The following is a 19661-nucleotide window of genomic DNA, read 5'->3' as shown; positions in this document are numbered from 1 at the left end:
AACAAAAACATTTTGGCTAAAATACTCTACATCTGTATTAAAAGACCCAAGAGAAAGGCTGAGAAAAATCAAGTGCAAGAAATATATTTGATCACAAATCAGAAATATAAAAAAGATGGAAACCATGAGGAAATTTTAAAGAAACTTTCAGAATCATGTTCAAATTTTTTTTCTACTGCAATTCACACAAGGCTGTAATGGAAATAAAAATTTCACAAAACAATACTTACCCTTACTCTATGTGTTATGCACTCTGACATTTTCTATTCTGTTATTTCATCTTTTAGATACTAGTTACCACCAAGGGGTGAAGCATAGTTTTTAAAACATTCACAGAATGAATACAAGAGACATAGCATGCCAAAAATAAGAGTCCCAAAAGGAGAAAAAAGGATTAATGGAAAAGAGGTAATAATTTCAAAAAATACTAGAAGAAAATTTTCTTCAGATGAAGAAAGGAATCATCTAGTTTCATGCTTCATTTTAAACAACACACCCCTTTATTTCCAAAACTTGCTTGAAGAGAAGACTGACCCAAAGTACTTGATAAAAGCACAGATCACTGAGCCTCAATCCAGTCCTACCAAATTAGAATTTTTAGGGGAAAATGATAACATGTTTATTTAACAAGCAATTCAAGATATTCTTATCATCTGAGAAATTTGGAAAACACTTAGACCTCTTTTAAGCTCCCCAAACTTTAATGTGCATACGAGTCACCTACAGTCTTTATTTTTAAACATCTTTATTGGAGTATAATTGCTTTACAATGTTGTGTTAGTTTCTGCTGTATAACAAAGTGAATCAGCTATATGTATACATATATCCCCATATCCCCTCTTGCATCTCCCTACCACCCTCTCTATCCCACCCCTCTAGGTGGTCTCAAAGTACTGTGCTATGCAGTTGCTTCCCACTAGCTATCTGATTTACATTTGGTAATATATATATGTCAATGCTACTCTCTCACTTCATCCCACTTTACCCTTCTCCCTCCCTGTGTCCTCAAGTACATTCTCTACAACTGCATTTTTATTCCTGTCCTGCCCCTAGGTTCATCAGAACCTTTTCTTTTCTTTTAGATACGATATATATGTGTTAGCATACGGTATTTGTTTTTCTCTTTCTGACTTACTTCACTCTGTATGACAGACTCTAGGTTCATCCACCTCACTGCAAATAACTCAGTTTGGTTTCTTTTTATGGCTGAGTAATATTCCATTGTATATATGTGCCACATCTTCTTTACCCATTCATCTGTTGATGGACACTTAGGTTGCTTCCATGTTCTGGCTATTGTAAATAGTGCTGCAATGAACACTGTGTAATAAGACCTACAGTCTTATTAAAATGCCTACCTAGTTTGATAGTTCTGCATTGGCCCAAGCACTTACATTCCCAAGTAGCTTCCGGGTGATGCCAATGCTGCTGGTTCAGGGACCAGGAGTAATACTTTGGCCATAGTTAATGATTAGATGCTTCACAGTTCACTTTTTGATGCATAACATTGATACCAAAACCTTATATTGCAATTTGCCTGTTTTCCTGAACATCTTTCTGTTACTGTAAATAAATATATTTATTTCTGTAAATAAATGAGATAAAACCATGAAAAAAAAAGATAGAAAAGGAAAAGAGGAAAAAAACCCAGACATCAATCTCGCTTAGGCAAATAGATGCAAAAATGTTAAATAAAACACGAGCAATTTGATTCCAGCAATGTATCAAAGGAATGATATAGCCTCTGGCCAAGCAGAATTCATGCCAGGAAGGTTAGGGTAGGTCAGTGTTTGGGTCAGTGTTGGGAAGTCTATCCAGTTAATCCATTGTGTCGACAAGTTAGTGAAAAAAATTGCACATTCATATCAACAAATCCCGAAAAAGGCATTAATAAAAAGAAATGATATGACATTCCAATGAAAACGTCAAGGCAAAATATAGTAGAAGGAAGCTATTTAAACATAAAAGACTGTTTAACAAATTTAACAACAAATATTATCCTAAATGGTAAAAAACCAAAGCCATCCTAATTAACTTCAGAAACTGTATGGAAATACCTGCTATCACTGTTTTGAATTCGACTTTGTCTTGGAAGGTAAAGGAAATTCAATGAGACAAGAAAATGCTAAAGATGTGATTGAAAACTACAGAAACTCAAGTGGAAAACACTAGAATTTTCTTGAATAAGAAATTAAGTAGGATGGCTAAGTCACACACACAGACACATATAAACAAATACGTATACACAGAAGTCAATAGGCTTTCTTTGATCTAAGGTAAAAAAGGAAAATATTTCATTTACAATAGAAACAAAACACATGGAAATACATTTAATCAAAAGACTGGATCTATTTTAACCAAAATTATAAAATCATTTTGAAAGGCATAAAACAAGCCTTGAAGAAATGGAAAGGCATACCATGTTCTTGGAAGAAAAAATCTAGTATCAAAAATGTCAATTCTGTCAAAATTAAATAAATTACAGGCAGTTCCAATTAGAATAGTACTGCAGTCTATTTTGTTTGGAATTTTTAAAATTGAATTAAAAATACTAAAATTTAAATGTGATGTCCCAAAATAGATAAGAAAATCATGAAATGAGCACTTATGTGAACTTGCCTTACCAGTATCAGAATATTTTATTTCTGTGTTAGTCAGGATAAGCTACTATATCATAGTGAGTAACAAATTAATCCCAAACCCTAGTGCTTTTTTTTTTTTTTTTTTTGCGGTACGCGGGCCCCTCCCTGCTGTGGCCTCTCCCGCCGCGGAGCACAGGCTCTGGACACACAGGCCCAGTGACCATGGCCCACGGGCCCAGCCGCTCCGCGGCATGCGGGATCCTCCCGGACCAGGGCACAAACCAGCGTCCGCTGCATCGGCAGGCAGACTCCCAACCACTGCGCCACCAGGGAAGCCCCCCTAGTGCTTTAACACAAGAAGAATTCATTTCTTGCATATGCTACATGTCCATAATGATCAGGCAGGGGCCTGTATTATGCAGTCACTCCGGAATTCCAGATGATTAGGACCTGTCCTCTTGTAGCTGCATCATTTGGGACTTGGCAGGAGACAATATATGGAGAAGTCTCTCTCTCTCTCTCACTCTCTTTCTTTTACTCCCTCCCCTGCCCACACACACACACACTTCTATGCTTTAGCCTGGAAGTGATACATATCATTTCATTTCCACTAACAACCTGTTGGCTGAATTAGTTGGCTCTGCCTCATTGCAAGTGGGCTAGGAAAAGTAGGAGCTCATATGAATTATATGTATAATGTTGCTATAGAAATAGATAAATAGATCAGTGGGAAAGACTGGAGAATATAAATATTAAATCACATATATTCAAAAATTTATTCTATGACAAGGATAATGAGTTAATTCACTATGAAACTGGATAGAGCTGTGAAAATGAGCAAACTATATGAAAAAAGTATTTTACATAATATAAAATAGCAAACTCGAGGTGAATTAAAGACCTAAATGTAAAAAAAAGAAACAGTAAAAAACTGAAAAGAAAATCTAGGAAACAATGTGAAAAAAGCCAGGATTTGGGGAGGTTCTTTTAAACCAGAACATAAAAACCCCAAAAGCTATTAAAGCAAATACAGACTACTTAAAAATTGTTTACATTTTTATGGAAAATACATAAATTCAAGAGATAAATAATAACACTAGAAAAAATATTTGAAATATTCATGACATGCAAAGTGTTTATACCTATAACATACAAAGAGCACCTAGAAAAAAATGACCAGAAAGCAATCCAACAGAAAAAGGGACAAAGGGGTATGAATAGACAATTTATAGAAGGGAAAATCCACATAGCCAAAAAATATTAGAAGAAGTCCAAATTCTCTAGCTGTCAGGAAAATAAAAACTATGTATTAACAATGTTAACGTATTTTACATATTTTAGACTGACAAAACTAAAAAAAACCTTAATATCTATTACTGTAGGTGATGTGGGGAAAACGGTAAATTAATCACTAGTGAAATGTTATAGTGTTATACCCTTTTAGAAGGCAATCTGGCAACATAAAATAGAAACATACAACACATATACATATATGCATATGAATATAAATACAATCCACTAGCAATCCCACTTGGAATCTATCTCATTGAAATAAAGCATCGGACTGCGGAGACATAAAAATGTTTATAGTAGCATTGTCTTTAGCAGCAAAAACTGGAAGCAAAGTGAATTTTAATACAAATAGGGAAGAGAGTGTATAAATTATGATACATCTATACCACAAGAATAATATTTAGCCATTGAAAAGAATGAGTTAAATCTACCTGTTGTCTCTGAAGCATCCAAACAATATTTTGAGTGAGAAAAACAAAATTCAGATGATAGTGAAAATCCTATATGTGTAAATGTATGGCTATTGTGTTTGTATTTCTGCCTATACTATTAAAGGACCTGGACAAATATGAAAGAATTTATACTAGGTTGTCAGAATTTTCTCTGAGCCCGGTGGGTCTGTGTTGTGTGCCAAGGAGGAAGTTCAGTAGAAAGGAGAGCTAAGGAAACAAATATCAACTCTTGGAGAAAAAAAGCATATATAGGATCTCACTGATAAAATTTTGCAAACAAAGTTATTCCCTGTGTGGGGAAGGAGTGATGCCAGAGCAAGTCCCTGCTTATAAGGTGTGTGTGTGCGTGTGTGTGTGTGTGTGTGTGTGTGCGAATTAAGGATAACTTTTGCTACTGTATGGCTGCGTCATTTTATTAATGTGAAACTATCATGAATATGCTTTGTTTTTTTTGTGGGAAAGAAATTAACTTCAGCAAGTCATACATACTTAGGACATGGCTACCAGCCATGAGGATCCAGGAAGAGGAAGGAGCCACCTAAGCCAGCCTCACCTACTCTTCGGGGCCAGGAATGCAGACTCTTGAAGGCCAAAGAAATGTAGGTGTTCTTCTGAGTTAGCTGGACCTTGTGGGACTTTAAGCAGGGTGACATGATTTGACATATGAAATGTATATATGGGATATTCTCCTCCCTTTCACCCTCAGCCTCCTCTCATCCTTAACATTCTTCAGGCTTAACATTCAAATCCACAGATATGATTTTCTACACTCTTCCCTGGTTCCCCTCATTGTCTAGATTAATGCCTCCCTCTTCTCTTATCAGGCCTAATACCTTTGCTCATCATAATACTGCCCATTTTGTGTAGGTAATTTTCTCTTTCTCTGTCACTATACTGTAAATGTTTTCTAGGCTATATCCACAGCACAGTAGTACCTGGTTCAAATTATCATCTTGCCCCACTAATGGAGGATTAATAGATAAATCCTGATTTTTTAGCATTTATTTTAAATTTATTTATATTTAGCTTTTATTATTTACTTAGGATTTATTCTCTTTCTCCCCACCCCACCCCCAAGCATTGAGTAAAATTCCTTTAGAAAAAGTCAGGCTGTCTCCACCAGACAGGGAGAAAGAGGGAAAGATAGCCTTAAGACAGCTTGGGAGGAAAAATTAAAGGTGGACACACACATACATACTCACACTCTCTGTCAGCTCTGCGAGGTGGTGGAAGCAGAAGTGAGAGATCCAGAGTGGAAGAGAAGGTGTTCCCTTCCACAAGAAGGCTCTCCTTTGCTGCCTCTCTAAATGGGGTGGGGTGGGGCGGGATGGGGCAGGGTGAGCACTGTTCTCTTCAAGGTATCACTGGAGTTTTCTTTTCAGGGTTTAAGGGTGCTTGGAGGACCAGGCAGTGCAACATGCGATTCATATAAACGCTGAAATTCCAGGATTCAACAAAAGCAGAGTGAACTAGCAGATTCCCCGAAAGCGTCGGATTTTAGCCCAGCTTAAATCCAAGACAGGAATAAGGACACAGACCTACTAGAGAATGGACTTGAGAATATGGGAAGGGGGGAGGGTAAGCTGTGACAAAGCGAGAGAGTGGCATGGATATATATACACTACCAAACGTAAGGTAGATAGCTAGTGGGAAGCAGCCGCATAGCACAGGGAGATCAGCTCGGTGCTTTGTGACCGCCTGGAGAGGTGGGATAGGGAAGGTGGCAGGAGGGGAGACGCAGGAGGGAAGAGATGTGGGACCATGTGTATATGTATAACTGATTCACTTTGTTGTAAAGCAGAAACTAACACACCATTGTGGAGCAATTACACTCCAATAAAGATGTTAAAAACAAACAAACAAACAAACAAAAAACCTTTCTGAACATTAAAGCGCTTCCCTGGAGACACTTTTCTCCCTCGCAGGAGAAGCGCTCAGCCAGGCAGAACGAGTGCATAAACTCGGCTCCCAGTAGAGTGCCGGCTTACTCAAACCCGAGCTTCCGCGCCCATCTCAGCCCACATCCCACAGTTCCGAGTCCCCGCAGTGAAAGGTGTGGTATCGGGCAGAGGGGTAGATGGCCCCCAGAAAGGCTCGGAAGACTCGAGTGCCCACGGAACCTCATCTCCCAGGGCGTCTGGCTGGAACGCCCTCAGAACCTCAGTCCACCTCGGTTTCTGCGAAACGGTTGGCACCTACTGGCGAGCCCCTCCCAGCTTCTCCCAGCGCCCTGTACCAGCTTGGCCATTTGAAATGGTCTTGGACTAGGAGACGAGGCCTCGAAGCCCGCCAGGGGCGGGTCTGGGGTGGGGAGATAAGACGAGCAGACATGCCCTCCAGTATTTATGCAAACCTGGCAGCCGGGTGGGGAGAGGAGGAAGAGCCCCCGACCCCTTCGCAGGGAGCTCAGCCCAGTCCCCACCGCCTGCGCGGGGGCCTCATCTGGAGAGCGCTACTGGTGCTTTTCATGGGACAAGGGTGGCTGGGGAAGGTGTCCCCAAAGCTTAGAACCTATCACTGCTTCCCAGGGGAATCGGCCTGCTAGGGAAAGGAACTAGGTGTTTTGGGAGCGTTTCGGGCTGGAGCGAGGCCCGGAGCGCGCGCTGGCACGTCGCCCCCACACTTGGCCAACTCCGACCTCCAGAAGCAGGGGCCTCTGCAGAGCTATGGCAGCATTCCTGACCTCCCTGGATGTTGAGCGTCCATCGCTACAGCTCTTTCGCGAATCCTTCCTTTCCCCTTGGTTCATCTGGGGTTCTAGCTGCGGACCCCATCTGGCGCAGTTACTCCGAGGGGACCTAGCTAGCGCCCCCTCGAGGAGTGCGTGGGGAACCCGGCTTGCAGACTCTCACAGCAGGTAGCAGCAAAAGGCTTGGTGGCTGAGATGGTGCAGTGAGACTGTTGTTAACAGATGATGCAGCTGCAGCTCTGCGCAAGGGGACTGGCGAGCACGTAGCCAGGTACTGCCCCTTCCCAGTGACGTCTTTACAGTGGGTTATAAAGACCTCACGCGCAGCCTGCCAAGGTTCTGCTAACTCCCGAGCCGAGCAGGACCGGAGCCAAGAGGCGCCTACAAAGCTGCAGACGGTGGCGGCGGCGGCGGAGGCGGCTGTAGTGAAAGCAAAGGAAAAAATCTCCAGCTGGACGCAGGGCCCCAGAATTCCTGCCACAGGCTCTGAACTTTGACAGGTCGTGCTGTGACTAATACCTCCCACCCCCACCTTCGCCCCGAAGTCCTCACGCAGCACAGGACTTTGCCTTTCCCGCTGCAGATAGGAGGAATAGCAGTTGCAAGCAGCAGCAGGTGCAGTAAGGTGGAGGATCTCTGCTTCCTGGAACCGCGACCCGTGGAATTTCTTTCTCTTTTCCAGCTCAACGCAGGAGAGACGCTGTCTCCAGATTACAGAACTCAAGTGCTTTCTGAAGCTCAAAAGTGGAGGAATTCAAAGCCACCAAGGGTATACAGCACATCTAGAAGCTTTTATCTTAGCGTCAAGTCTTCTGCTTACAAGGAAAGAGTTCTGTCTAGAAAGAGCCTGCAGCCCTCCTGTCTTGGTTAAACAGGACTCTGACCCCAGGCGCTGGCTCAGGACCCTGCTGCAAAGGATTTGTGTGTGTGTACAGAGAGGAAGGTTTAATCGCTTAGCAGAAAAATGGATAACGTCCTCCCTGTGGACTCAGACCTCTTCCCAAACATCTCCACCAACACCTCGGAGCCCAACCAGTTTGTGCAGCCGGCCTGGCAAATTGTCCTTTGGGCAGCTGCCTACACAGTCATTGTGGTGACCTCCGTGGTGGGCAACGTGGTGGTGATGTGGATCATCTTGGCTCACAAGAGAATGAGGACAGTTACTAACTATTTCCTGGTGAACCTGGCCTTCGCAGAGGCCTCCATGGCTGCATTCAATACAGTGGTGAACTTCACTTATGCTGTCCACAACGAGTGGTACTATGGCCTGTTCTACTGCAAATTCCACAACTTCTTCCCCATTGCTGCTGTCTTTGCCAGTATCTACTCCATGACAGCTGTGGCCTTCGATAGGTGAGCTTGCCCTTTGTGGAAAAGGGGAAAAAATCCTTAAAGGAAGATAGCATTGCTATGCAGCTTCAGGGTTGGATAGTGCCTGGTTCAAGGTGGAGATTGGCCACCTGAACCCCTGGATTTATACTGACAGTCAGCTGAGTCAGTTGTTGATGGGATATTTTATCTTATCTCACGATTTTCTTTTCTATTTCTTTCTTTTTCTACTCTTTTTCACCCATCACCAGTCTCCCTTCCTTTATGTATACATCCTACCTTTTTTCTTCATTTCTCTCTTTTATTTTTCCCTTCTCCACTCATCTTCCTGACATTTTCCATTCAACTCCTACTTTGCTTCTTTCCATATATTCCTTCTCTCTTTTGCCTTTAATGCCTGAAGGGGATACCCAGGATGTGGCCAAGGGGCCAACCCCTGGCTAGGGCTTTGTGAATCCTTGCAGGCCTGCTATTCAGCTATACAGCCTTTTGATACCTTCCAGTTTTAAGTACCCATAGGACAACTTTCTCATCTTCAATTTTTCCTGAATATTCAGGAGCTTTCTGCTCCCAACACAACTCTCCAATATTATTTGGATGTGAAAAGCATTTTATTAGAATCATAAAATACTCAGGATTCTAATTCAGCTCTCTCTATGCTGCTAGGGGTTCTCATTCAGAAATGAGAGGCAGCTATGCTGTTCTTAAGGATCCAGGAGTTTTTCTAAACTTCACTGGCCATGTGAGGTCAATGTTTTTAGCCTCTCTACATCTACAGATAAACATGCTTGGCAAAGGCAATTAAAGGCAATTGAAAGCTCTTTCTTTCCCGCACCCAACAGGCTAGGGTTTCAGAAGCTGATTAAAAGTGAAAGTGTTGGCATTTTCACACATTAGAGCTACAGTTCTGGAATGAAAGTGTCCTCAGGTGGCATGATGGAAAATTGATCATTAGAGCACAGCTCTATTTGTATTGACTTTTTGGTGGGTGTCCTAGGTCTCTAATGTGTATATCTCTGGGTGTACAAGTGTTAAATGTTTACCTAGGATGTGGAGGTATGTTTAAAACACCTACCACTGTGATTTTAAAATGGGTTCTTTTGATGGCCTTGCTGAGATAAATGAATATGAGAAGCCCAAAGAAGGAGCTAAGAGAAAAACTTCAAAAAATATCATTCCCAAATTACTGAATTCTTTTGTATAGAGATTTGCAATTGATTTGAGGTCTTTTGCAGGTTCTGTAGTCAATGATCACTTTTAAAATCAGAGAAAACTATGTTTTCTTTGCAGTGATGTCCAAATGCTAATTTTTAAGTTCCCTTTATGCAACTCTTAAGTGCTTAATATGTTGTGTGTAAAATAAGTTGTGGTGAATCAATTTATATTTTAAATGTAGAAGGGAAACCAATTACTCAAAGTGGTAGTGAAATGAATTCTTTTGTAAATTTATCTCTTATGCTATTCTGGTTTTTAGATATTTGGTTTGCTGAAAGTGAGGTACCTGTAATCTTTCTGCACTAACTTGCTCTTTTAACTTCACATCAGCCCTCTTAAACTTAGAAAACTCACAGCATGATGTATAACTGATTATATGTGCAGTGAAACCTGGTGCCTTTTCGGCCTTACAAACGCTGTCTTGATTATCCCTAAATTAGAGGGGAAGTTGGTATTTTTACTGCATCAGGTACTTGTGTGAGCTCAAGGGAGACCTGACAGTCAGCATGAGCCCAAGCATTCAGTAGCTGATGGAACACCAGAGGACAGCTCTCTTGCTTTGGCTTACACAGAAATGACATGTTCCACAGCCCTTCTCTTTCCCTTTGAACTTAGAAGGTTAGGGGCAAGATACAGGGTCAAACTCTTCAGTGGGTTGGGCAAGGAGCCAGATTTTGACTGCCTTGACTCTGGCATCACAGGCTCCACTGTTTCTCTCCAGGCAAACCATAGACCCTGACCCTTCATGACACCTGCTCAGTGAGGTCAGAGGATCTCTGGTGTCAGAGTTGAGAGCAATGACAACAAGAAATGTCATCTGTGCCTGATGTGCAGATTATCAATGGCATGCTCAGGGTTAGAGTTCAAGGTAGAGTGAGGGATGATGCCTCAAGGCTGTGTCTCCAAGTCCTCCAAGTGCTCCTTCTGTTTTTCCTTGCTCAGCCTCATGAGCTGAGTAAATTAATCTCCTCAGGCCCTCTGATGAATCTAGCTCCACCACAGGCATGGTCATCCATTCTCTCCCAAGAATGCTTTAGAAAGGAAGAGACCTCGAGCTCTTTCCATATGAATGATTGCTTCTTTCTCCACCATGACAATGCAGACTTTGAGGAAATGTTAAATTATCTTTTTGTATGCTCCTTGAATTTTTAACAGATAACCTTTGAATCATATTAAAAATGAAAGCAACATGGTTTTCCAGATTATAAAATTAAACCTTGTTCATGAAGGACATAGAAACAAAAATACAAATCAACCATTAATTCGCAATGTAAAAATAACACCTGTTAACAGTTGAATTTCTTTTATGACTATTACACTACATAATTGAAGTCAGATTCTAGATAATTTTGTAACTTACTTTTTTCCATTGATATTAATGGAAAACATTAATAATATTTTCCCATGTTATTAAAATGTCTTCAGTCACATAATCATAGTGGCTTCCTATTATTCCATTTTTTGAATGTGCCATTATTACTTTAACCATCTCCCTAATGCTGGGAACCTAGGTGATGTCTAGATTGTTTTGCCATTATGATTAAGGTACTAATAAACATTTCTGTATGATAATTTTATTTTGCTTTCTTGATTATTTCTTTAGGGTAGATTTCCCAGAAGTAGAATTACTGGGTAAAATGAAATGAAATTTTTTAAAAATGCCATTGGTATTTTAATAGAAATTGCATTTAATCTGTAGATTTCCTTGGATAGTATGATCATTATAACAATATTAATTTTTCCAATTTGTGATCATGGTATATCTTTCCATCTGTTTGTGTCATCTTAAAGTTACTTCATCAGAGTTTTCTAGTTTTTGGAGTACAAAACTGTCTTAGTTAACTTTATTCTTAGGGATTTTATTCTTTTTGATGTGATTTTAAATAGGATTGTTTTCTCAATTTCTCTTTATGATAGTTCATTGCTATAACATAGAAACAGAACAGATTATTGTATATTAATTTGGAGGCTGCACCTTTACTGAATTAATTTATTAATTTGAATATTTATTGGTGGTGTCTTTAGGATTCTCTATGTATAATATCATGTCATCAGCAAACAGTGACAACTTTACTTGTTCCTTTCCAATTTTGATTCCTTTTATTTATTTTTCTTGTTTAATTGCTGTGTCTAGGACTTCTAATACTATGTTGAATAAAAGGGGCAAAAGTGGACATCCTTGCCTTGTTCCTGATCTTAGAGGAAATGCTTTCAGCATTTCACCATTAAGTATGATGTTAGTGGTGGGCTTGTCATATATGACCTTTATATGTTGAGGTACATTCTCTCTATATCCACTTGTTGAGAGTTTTTATCATAAATGGATGTTAAATTTTGCCAAAAACTTTTCTACATCTAATAAATGAACTTATAATTTTTATTCTTCATTTGTTAACTTGGGTGTCACATTGACTGATTTGCTGATATTGAACCACCCTTGCAACCCTGTGATAGATTCCACTAGATCATAATGAATGGTACTATTAATGTATTGTCTAATTCGGTTTGCTAGCGTTTTGTTCAGGATTTTTCATCTATGTTCATCAGTGATATTGACCTGTATTTTACTTTTTTGTGTTATCTTTGTCTGATGTTGATATCAGGGTGATGCTGGCTTCATATAATGGATTTGGAAGTGTTCCTTCCTCTTGAGTATTTTGGAATAATTTGAGAAGGTTAGATGTTAGCTCTTCTTTAAATGTTTTGTAAAGTTCACCTGTGAAGCTGCCTGATTCTTCACTTTTGTTAGTTGGGAGTTTTAAAATTACTGATTCAGCTTCTCTACTGTTAATTTGTCTATTCATATTTTTTTATTTCTTCCTGATTCAGTCTTGGGAGATCATGCATTTCTAAGAATTTTCCATTTCTTCTAAGTTGTCCACTTTATTGGTGTATATTTTTCATAGTAATCTCTTATTACCCTTTGTATTTCTGAAGTATTTATCTGTAACTTCTCCTTTTTCATTTCTGATTTTGTTTATTTAGGTCCTCTCTCTTTTTCTCTTGATGAGTCTGGCTAAAGATTTATCAATTTTGTTTATCTTTTCAAAGAACCAGCTCTTAGTTTCATTGATCGTTCCTATTGTTTTTCAGTCTCTATTTCATTTATTTCTGTTCTGATATTTTTTATTTTTTTCCTTCCACTACTTTGGATTTTGTTTCTTTTTCTAGTTCCTTTAGGTTTAAGGTTAAATTATTTGTTTGAGATTTTTCTTGTTTCCTGATGTACACTTGTATAAACTTCCCTCTTGTAAATGTTTTTGCTGCACACCATAGATTTTGGATCCACTTTCAATTTCTCTCCAGGTATTTTTTATTTTCTCTTTGATTTCTTCAGTGACCCATTGGTTGTTTTCTAGCATATTGTTTAGACTCCATGTGTTTGTGATTTTGCAGTTTTTTTCTTGTAGTTGATTTCTAGTCTCATACCATTGTGGTCAGAGTAGATGCTTGGAAACTTCCCTGGTGGTCCAATGATTAAGAATTCACCTTCCAATGCAGGGACACAGGTTTAATCCCTGGTTGGGGAACTTATATCCCACATGCTGCAGGGCAACTAAGCCCCAATGCCACAAGTACTGAGCCCGCATACTCTGGAGCCCGTAAGCCACAGCTAGAGAGAAACCCACATGCTGCAAATAGAGAAGTCTGTGTGCTGCAACAAAGAGACCGCACACCACAACTAATGATCCCATATGTCACAACAAAGATCCTGCATGCTGCAACTAAGACCTGATGCAGCCAAATAAATAAATAAATAAAATAGTAAAAAAGAATAGATGCTTGATATGTTTTCAATTTTTCTAAATTTATTGATTGTTTTGTGGATCAGTATGTGATCTATTTTTAGAGAATGTTCCATGTGCCCTTGAAAAGAATGTGTGTTCTGCTACTTTTGGATGAAATGTTCTATATATGTCTATTAAGTTCATCTGATCTAATGTGTTGTCTCTCTAATGCATTGTTGCCAGTGTTTTCCTGTTGATTTGTGTCTCAAAGATCATCCATTAATGTAAGTGGGGTGTTAAGGTCCCCTTCTATTATTGTATAAGTATCAGTCCTTTATTCAGTGCTTTGCTCTTCTCCACTTCACTTAGTCCTTCACCTGGAGTTTTATTTTGTTCCCTCATTTGGAATATATTTCTTTGTTGTCTCATTTTGCCCAAGACTCTGTGTTTATTTGTATATATTGGTTAGGTCAGTTATTTTTTCCAGTGTTAGAGAAAAGAACTTATGTAGCAGATTCCATTGGGTACCAGTAGCACATTCCCCTTTGGACACTAGAGATATATTATCTTGGTGTGCCCTCTGTGTGGGCTGAATGGGCCCATCTGTTGTAGTGGGACCAACTACTGTGAGTGTGCTGGTTGGCAGAGCTGTTTTCCAACCCAGCTGGCTGCCAGTCCTGCCTTGTGTGTATGCTGCCAGTCACTAGTGGGTACATCCTGGTCCTGGGATGGCTGACTACATGTGCTGGGGGTCCCAGCCCTGATACTGGCCCACTAGTGGACAGGGTTATGGCCTTGGGTGTCCTGGAGCTACTGCAGTACTGCTGGTGAGCAGTGCTAAATTCCAGCATGGCTGTGTGTGCCAGGAGACCATGGGGCTGTTCCTAGTACATGAGTGGGTGGTATAGGGTCCAGCATGGTTGATTATGTGGCCCAGGAAGTCACTGGGCTGATCCTATCCTACTGGTGGGCATTTCTGGTTCCTGGCATAGTTGACTGCATAGCCCAGGGAGTCCCAGAGCTGGTTCTGGACTACTGGTGCATGGGACCTGGCTCCAGTGTTAATAGGCTAGAGGGAAGATGTCAAAATTGTCCTTGCCAGAACCAGTGTCCTTGTGGTAGAGTGAGCTCTCAAAAATAGCTGTCTTTAGAGACTTGCCAGCAAGATGGCAGAGTAGAAGGTTGAGAGCTTATCCCTTCTTACAAAAGCATCAAAATCAAAACTAACTGCTGAAAAAACATCTAAAAAACTAAAACGCTGGAACCTACCAAAAAAGATACCTTAAGTCCAAAGACAAAAAAGAAGCCACAATGAGATAGTAGGAGGGGTGCAATTGCAATAAAAGCAAATCCCATACCCGCCAGATGGGTGGCCAACAAACCAGAAAACAATTATACCACAGAAGTTCTCCCACAGAAGTGAAAGTCCTGAGCCCCACATCAGGCTTCCCAGCCTGGGGGTCTGGCAATGGGAGGAGGAGTCCCAGAGAATCTGGCTTTGAGAGCCAGTGGGGTTTGATTGCAGGAATTCTACAGGACTGGAAGAAACAGAAGCTCTATTCTTGGAGGGGTCACCCAAGGTCTATTGTGCAGGAAGACCCAGGGAAAAAAGCAGTGACATCATAAGAGACGGGGCCAGAGCTACTTGCTAGTATTAGAGGGTCTCCTGCAGAGGCAGGGGGTGGCTGTGGCTCACTGCAGGGAGAAAAACACTGGCAGCAGAAGCTCTGGTGAGTATTCATTGGTATTAGCCCTTCTGGAGGCCACCATTTTCCCCCAAGACCTAGCCCCACCCAACAGACTTTAGGCTCTGGTGCTGGGATGCATCAGGCCAAACAACCAACAGGGCAGGAAAACAGCCCAACCTATCAGCAGACAGTCTGCTTAAAGTCTTCCTGAGCACATCCCTGACACCAGAGGGACAAGACCCAGCTCCACCCACCAGCAGACAGGAAAAGACCTAAAATAACAAACTCAAAACAATTCAGGAAATGGTAATAGAAAGATACATATCGATAATTACCTTAAATGTAAATGGATTAGATGTTCCCAACAAAAAACATAGACTGGCTGAATGGATACAAAAACAAGACCCATATATATGCTGTCCACAAGAGACCCACTTCAGACCTAGGGACACATAAACACTGAAAGTGACGTCATGGAAAAAGTTATTCCATTCAAATGGAAAACAAAGACAGCTGGAGTAACAATTTTCATATCAGACAAAATAGACTTTAAAATAAAGACTATTAGAAGAAACAAAGAAGGACACTACAAAATGATCAAGGGATCAATCCAAGAAGAAGATATAACAATTGTAAATATTTACGCACCCAACATAGGTGAACTTCAATACCTAAGGAAAATACTAACAGCTATAAAAGGGGAAATCAACAGTAACACAATCATAGTAGGGACTTCTAACACCCCACTTTCACCAATGGACAGATCATCAAAAATGAAAATAAATAGGGAAACAGAAGCTTTAAATGATACTTTAAACAAGATGGACTAACTGACATTTATAGGACATTCCATCCAGAAACAACAGAATACACTTTCTTCTCAAGGGCTCATGGAATATTCTCCATGATAGATCATACACTGGGTCATAAATCAAGCTTTGATTAATTTAAGAAAATTGAAATCGTATCAAGTATCTTTTCCAACCACAGTGCTATGAGACTAGAAATCAATTACAGGAAAAAAATCTATAAAAAATACAAACACATGAACGGTAAACAATACACTACTTAATAACCAAGATATCATTGAAAAAATCAAAGAGTAAATCAAAAAATACCTAGAAACAAATGACAATGAAAACACCAAAACCTATTGAATGCAGCAAAAGCTGTTCTAAGATGGAAGTTTATAGCAATACAATCCTACCTTAAGAAATAAGAAACATCTCAATTAAACAATATAAACTTACAACTAAAGCAAATAGAGAAATAAGAACAAAAAAACCAAAGTTAGCAGAAAGAAAGAAGTCATAAAGATCATATCAGACATAAATGAAAACGAAATGAAGGAAACAATAGCAAAGATCAATAAAACTGAAAGCTGGTTCATTGAGAAGATAAACAAAATTGATAAACCATTAGCCAGACTCATCAAGAAAAAAAGGGAGAAGACTCAAATCAATAGAATTAGAAATGAAAAAGGAGAAGTAACAACTGACAGTGCAGAAATACAAAGGATCATGAGGGATTACTACAAGCACCTATATGCCAATAAAATGGAAAACCTGGAAGAAATGGACAAGTTCTTAGAAAAGCGCAACCTTCCAAGACTGAACCAGGAAGAAATAGAAAATATAACCAGACAAATCACAAGCACTGAAATTGAGACTTTGATTAAAAATCTTCCAACAAACAAAAGCCCAGGACCAGAAGGCTTCACGGGAGAATTCTCTAAAATATTTAGAGAAGAGCTAACACCTATCCTTCTAAAAATCTTCTAAAATATAGAAGCAGGAGGAACACTCCCAAACTCATTCTCTGAGGTCACCATCACCATGATAACAAAAACAGACAAAGATGTCACAAAGAAAGAAAACTACAGGTCAATATCACTGATGAACATAGATGTAAAAATCCTGAAGAAAATGCTAGCAAACAGAATCCAACAGCACATTAAAATGATCATACAGCATGATCAAGTGAGATTTATCCCAGGAATGCAAGGATTCTTGAATACACGCAGGTGAATCAACGTGATAAACAATATTAGCAGATTGAAGGAGAAAACCATATGATCATCTCAATAGATAAAGAAAAATCTTTCAACAAAGTTCAATACACTTTTATGATAAAAAATCCTCCAGAAAGCAGGCATAGAGGGAACTTACCTCAACACAATAAAGGCCATATATGACAAACACACAGCTAACACCATTCTCAATGGTGGAAAGCTGAAACCATTTCCTCTAAGATGAGGAATAAGACAAGGTTGTCCACTCTCACCACTATTATTCAACATAGTATTGGAAGTTTTAGCCACAGCAGTCAGAGAAGAAAAAGAAATAAACGGAATCCAAATAGGAAAAAACGAAGTAAAGCTATCATTCTTTGCAGATGACATGATACTATATATAGACAATCCTACAGATGCTACCAGAAAACTACTAGAGCTAATCAATGAATTTGGTGAAGTAGCAGGATACAAATTAATACACAGAAATCTCCTGCATTCCTACACACTAATGAGTGAAAAATCTGAAAGAGAAATTAAGGAAGCAGTCACATTTACCATTGCAACAAAAGGAATAAAATACCTAGGAATAAACCAACCTAAGGAGACAAAAGACCTGTATGCAGTAAACTATAAGACACTGATGAAAGAAATTAAAGATGATACAAATAGATGGAGAAATATACCATGTTATTGGACTGGAAGAGTCAATGTTGTGAAAATGACTATACTACCCATAGCAATCTACAGATTCAGTGCAATCCCTATCAAACTACCAATGGCATTTTTCACAGAACTAGAACAAAAAATTTCACAATTTGTATGCAAATGCAAAAGACCCCAAATAGCAAAAAACAACTTGAGGAAAAAGCGGAGCTGGAGCAAACAGGCTCCCAGGCTTCAGATTATACTACAAAGCTACAGTAATCAGGAGAGTATGGTACTGGCACAAAACCAGAAATATAGATCAATGGAACAGGATAGAAAGCACAGAGATAAACCCATGTATATATGGTCACCTTATTTTTAATAAAGAAAGCAAGAGTATACAATGGAGAAAAGATTGTCTCTTCAGTAAGTGGTGCTGGGAAAACTGGACAGCTACCTGTAAAAGAATGAAATTAGAACACTCCTTAACACTATACACAAAAATAAACTCAAAATGGATTAAAGACCTAAATGTAAGGCCAGACACTATAAAACTCTTAGAGGAAAACATAGGCAGAACACTCTATGACATGAATCACAGCAAGATGCTTTTGGACCCACTTCCTAGAGAAATGGAAATAAATCAAAAATAAACAAGTGGGACCTCATGAAACTTAAAAGCTTTTACACAGCAAAGGAAACCATAAACAAGGCAAAAAGGCAACCCTCATAATTGGAGAAAATATTTGCAAATGAAGCAACAGACAAAGGATTAATCTCCAAATTTACAAGCAGCTCATACAGCTCAATATCAAAAAAAACACAAAAAAACTACCCAGTCCAAAAATGGGCAGAAGACCTAAATAGACATTTCTCCAAAGAAGATGTACGGATTGCCAACAAACATGAAAGGATGCTCAACATCACTAATCGTTAGAGAAATGCAAATCAAACTTCAATGAGGTATCACCTCACACCAGTCAGAATGGCCATCAGCAAAAAATCTACAAACAATAAATGCTGGAGAGGGTGTGAAGTAAATGGAACCCTCTTACGCTGTTGGTGGGAATGGAAATTGATACAGCCAGTATGGAGAACAGTATGGACGTTCCCTAAGAAACTAAAATTATAACTACCGTATGACCCAGCAATCTCACTACTGGGCATATACCCTGAGAAAACCATAATTCCAAATGAGTCGTGTAACACAATGTCCATTGCAGCTCTATTTACATTAGCTTGGACATGGAAGCAACCTAAGTGTCCATCAAAAGATGAATGGAATAAGAAGATGTGGCACATATATACAATGGAATATTACTCAGCAATAAAATAAAACGAAACTGAGTTATTTGTAGTGAGGTGGAAGGACCTAGAGACTGTCATACAGAGTGAAGTAAGTCATAAAGAGTAAAATAAGTACCGTATGGTAACACATATATATGGAATCTAAAAAAAGAGAAGAAAATGGTTCTGAAGAACCTAGGGGCAGGACAGGAATAAAGACACAGATGTAGAGAATGGATTTGAGGACATGGGGAGGGGGAAGGGTAAGCTGGGACGAAGTGAGAGAGTGGCATTGACTTCTTTATACTACCAAATGTAAAATAGATAGCTAGTGGGATGCAGTCGCAAAGCACAGGGAGTTCAGCTTGGTGCTTTGTGACCACCTAGAGGGGTGGGATAAGGAGGGTGTGAGGAAGACACAAGGTGGAGGAGATATGGGGATATATGTATATATATATAGCTGATTCACTTTGTTATAAAGCAGAATGTAACCACCTTTGTAAAGCAATTATACTCCAATAACGTTGTTAAAAAAATTAAAAGATCAAAAGCTGGTTTTTGCAAAGATAAATAGAATTGATAAACCTTTATCCAAACTCATCAAGAAATAAAGGGAGAGGGCTCAAATCAATAAAATTAGAAATGAATAAGGAGAAGTTGCAACGGACACCACAGAAATACAAAGGATCATAAGAGACTATTACAAGCAACTATGTGCCAATAAAATGCACAGCCTGGA

The 19661-nt window shown here is 39.4% G+C and overlaps 1 protein-coding gene across 1 annotated transcript in view; it reads left to right on the top strand.

Annotated features, from left to right (window-relative positions):
* Positions 1-7980: 7980 nt before the first annotated feature.
* The window catches only part of TACR1 (tachykinin receptor 1), a gene marked incomplete at its 5' end in the record, with an annotated part of 93376 nt that continues 81695 nt past the window's right edge, over positions 7981-19661 (top strand). The window contains one exon of the mRNA XM_082672593.1: positions 7981-8369. Coding sequence (XP_082528719.1) covers positions 7981-8369 — 389 coding nt within the window. The remainder of the gene's footprint in view (positions 8370-19661) is intronic.

The sequence above is a fragment of the Grampus griseus genome (genome assembly GCF_964374135.1).
Source record: "Grampus griseus genome assembly, chromosome: 15".
Lineage (NCBI taxonomy): Eukaryota > Metazoa > Chordata > Mammalia > Artiodactyla > Delphinidae > Grampus > Grampus griseus.
This window is presented reverse-complemented; position numbering and strand designations above follow the sequence as displayed.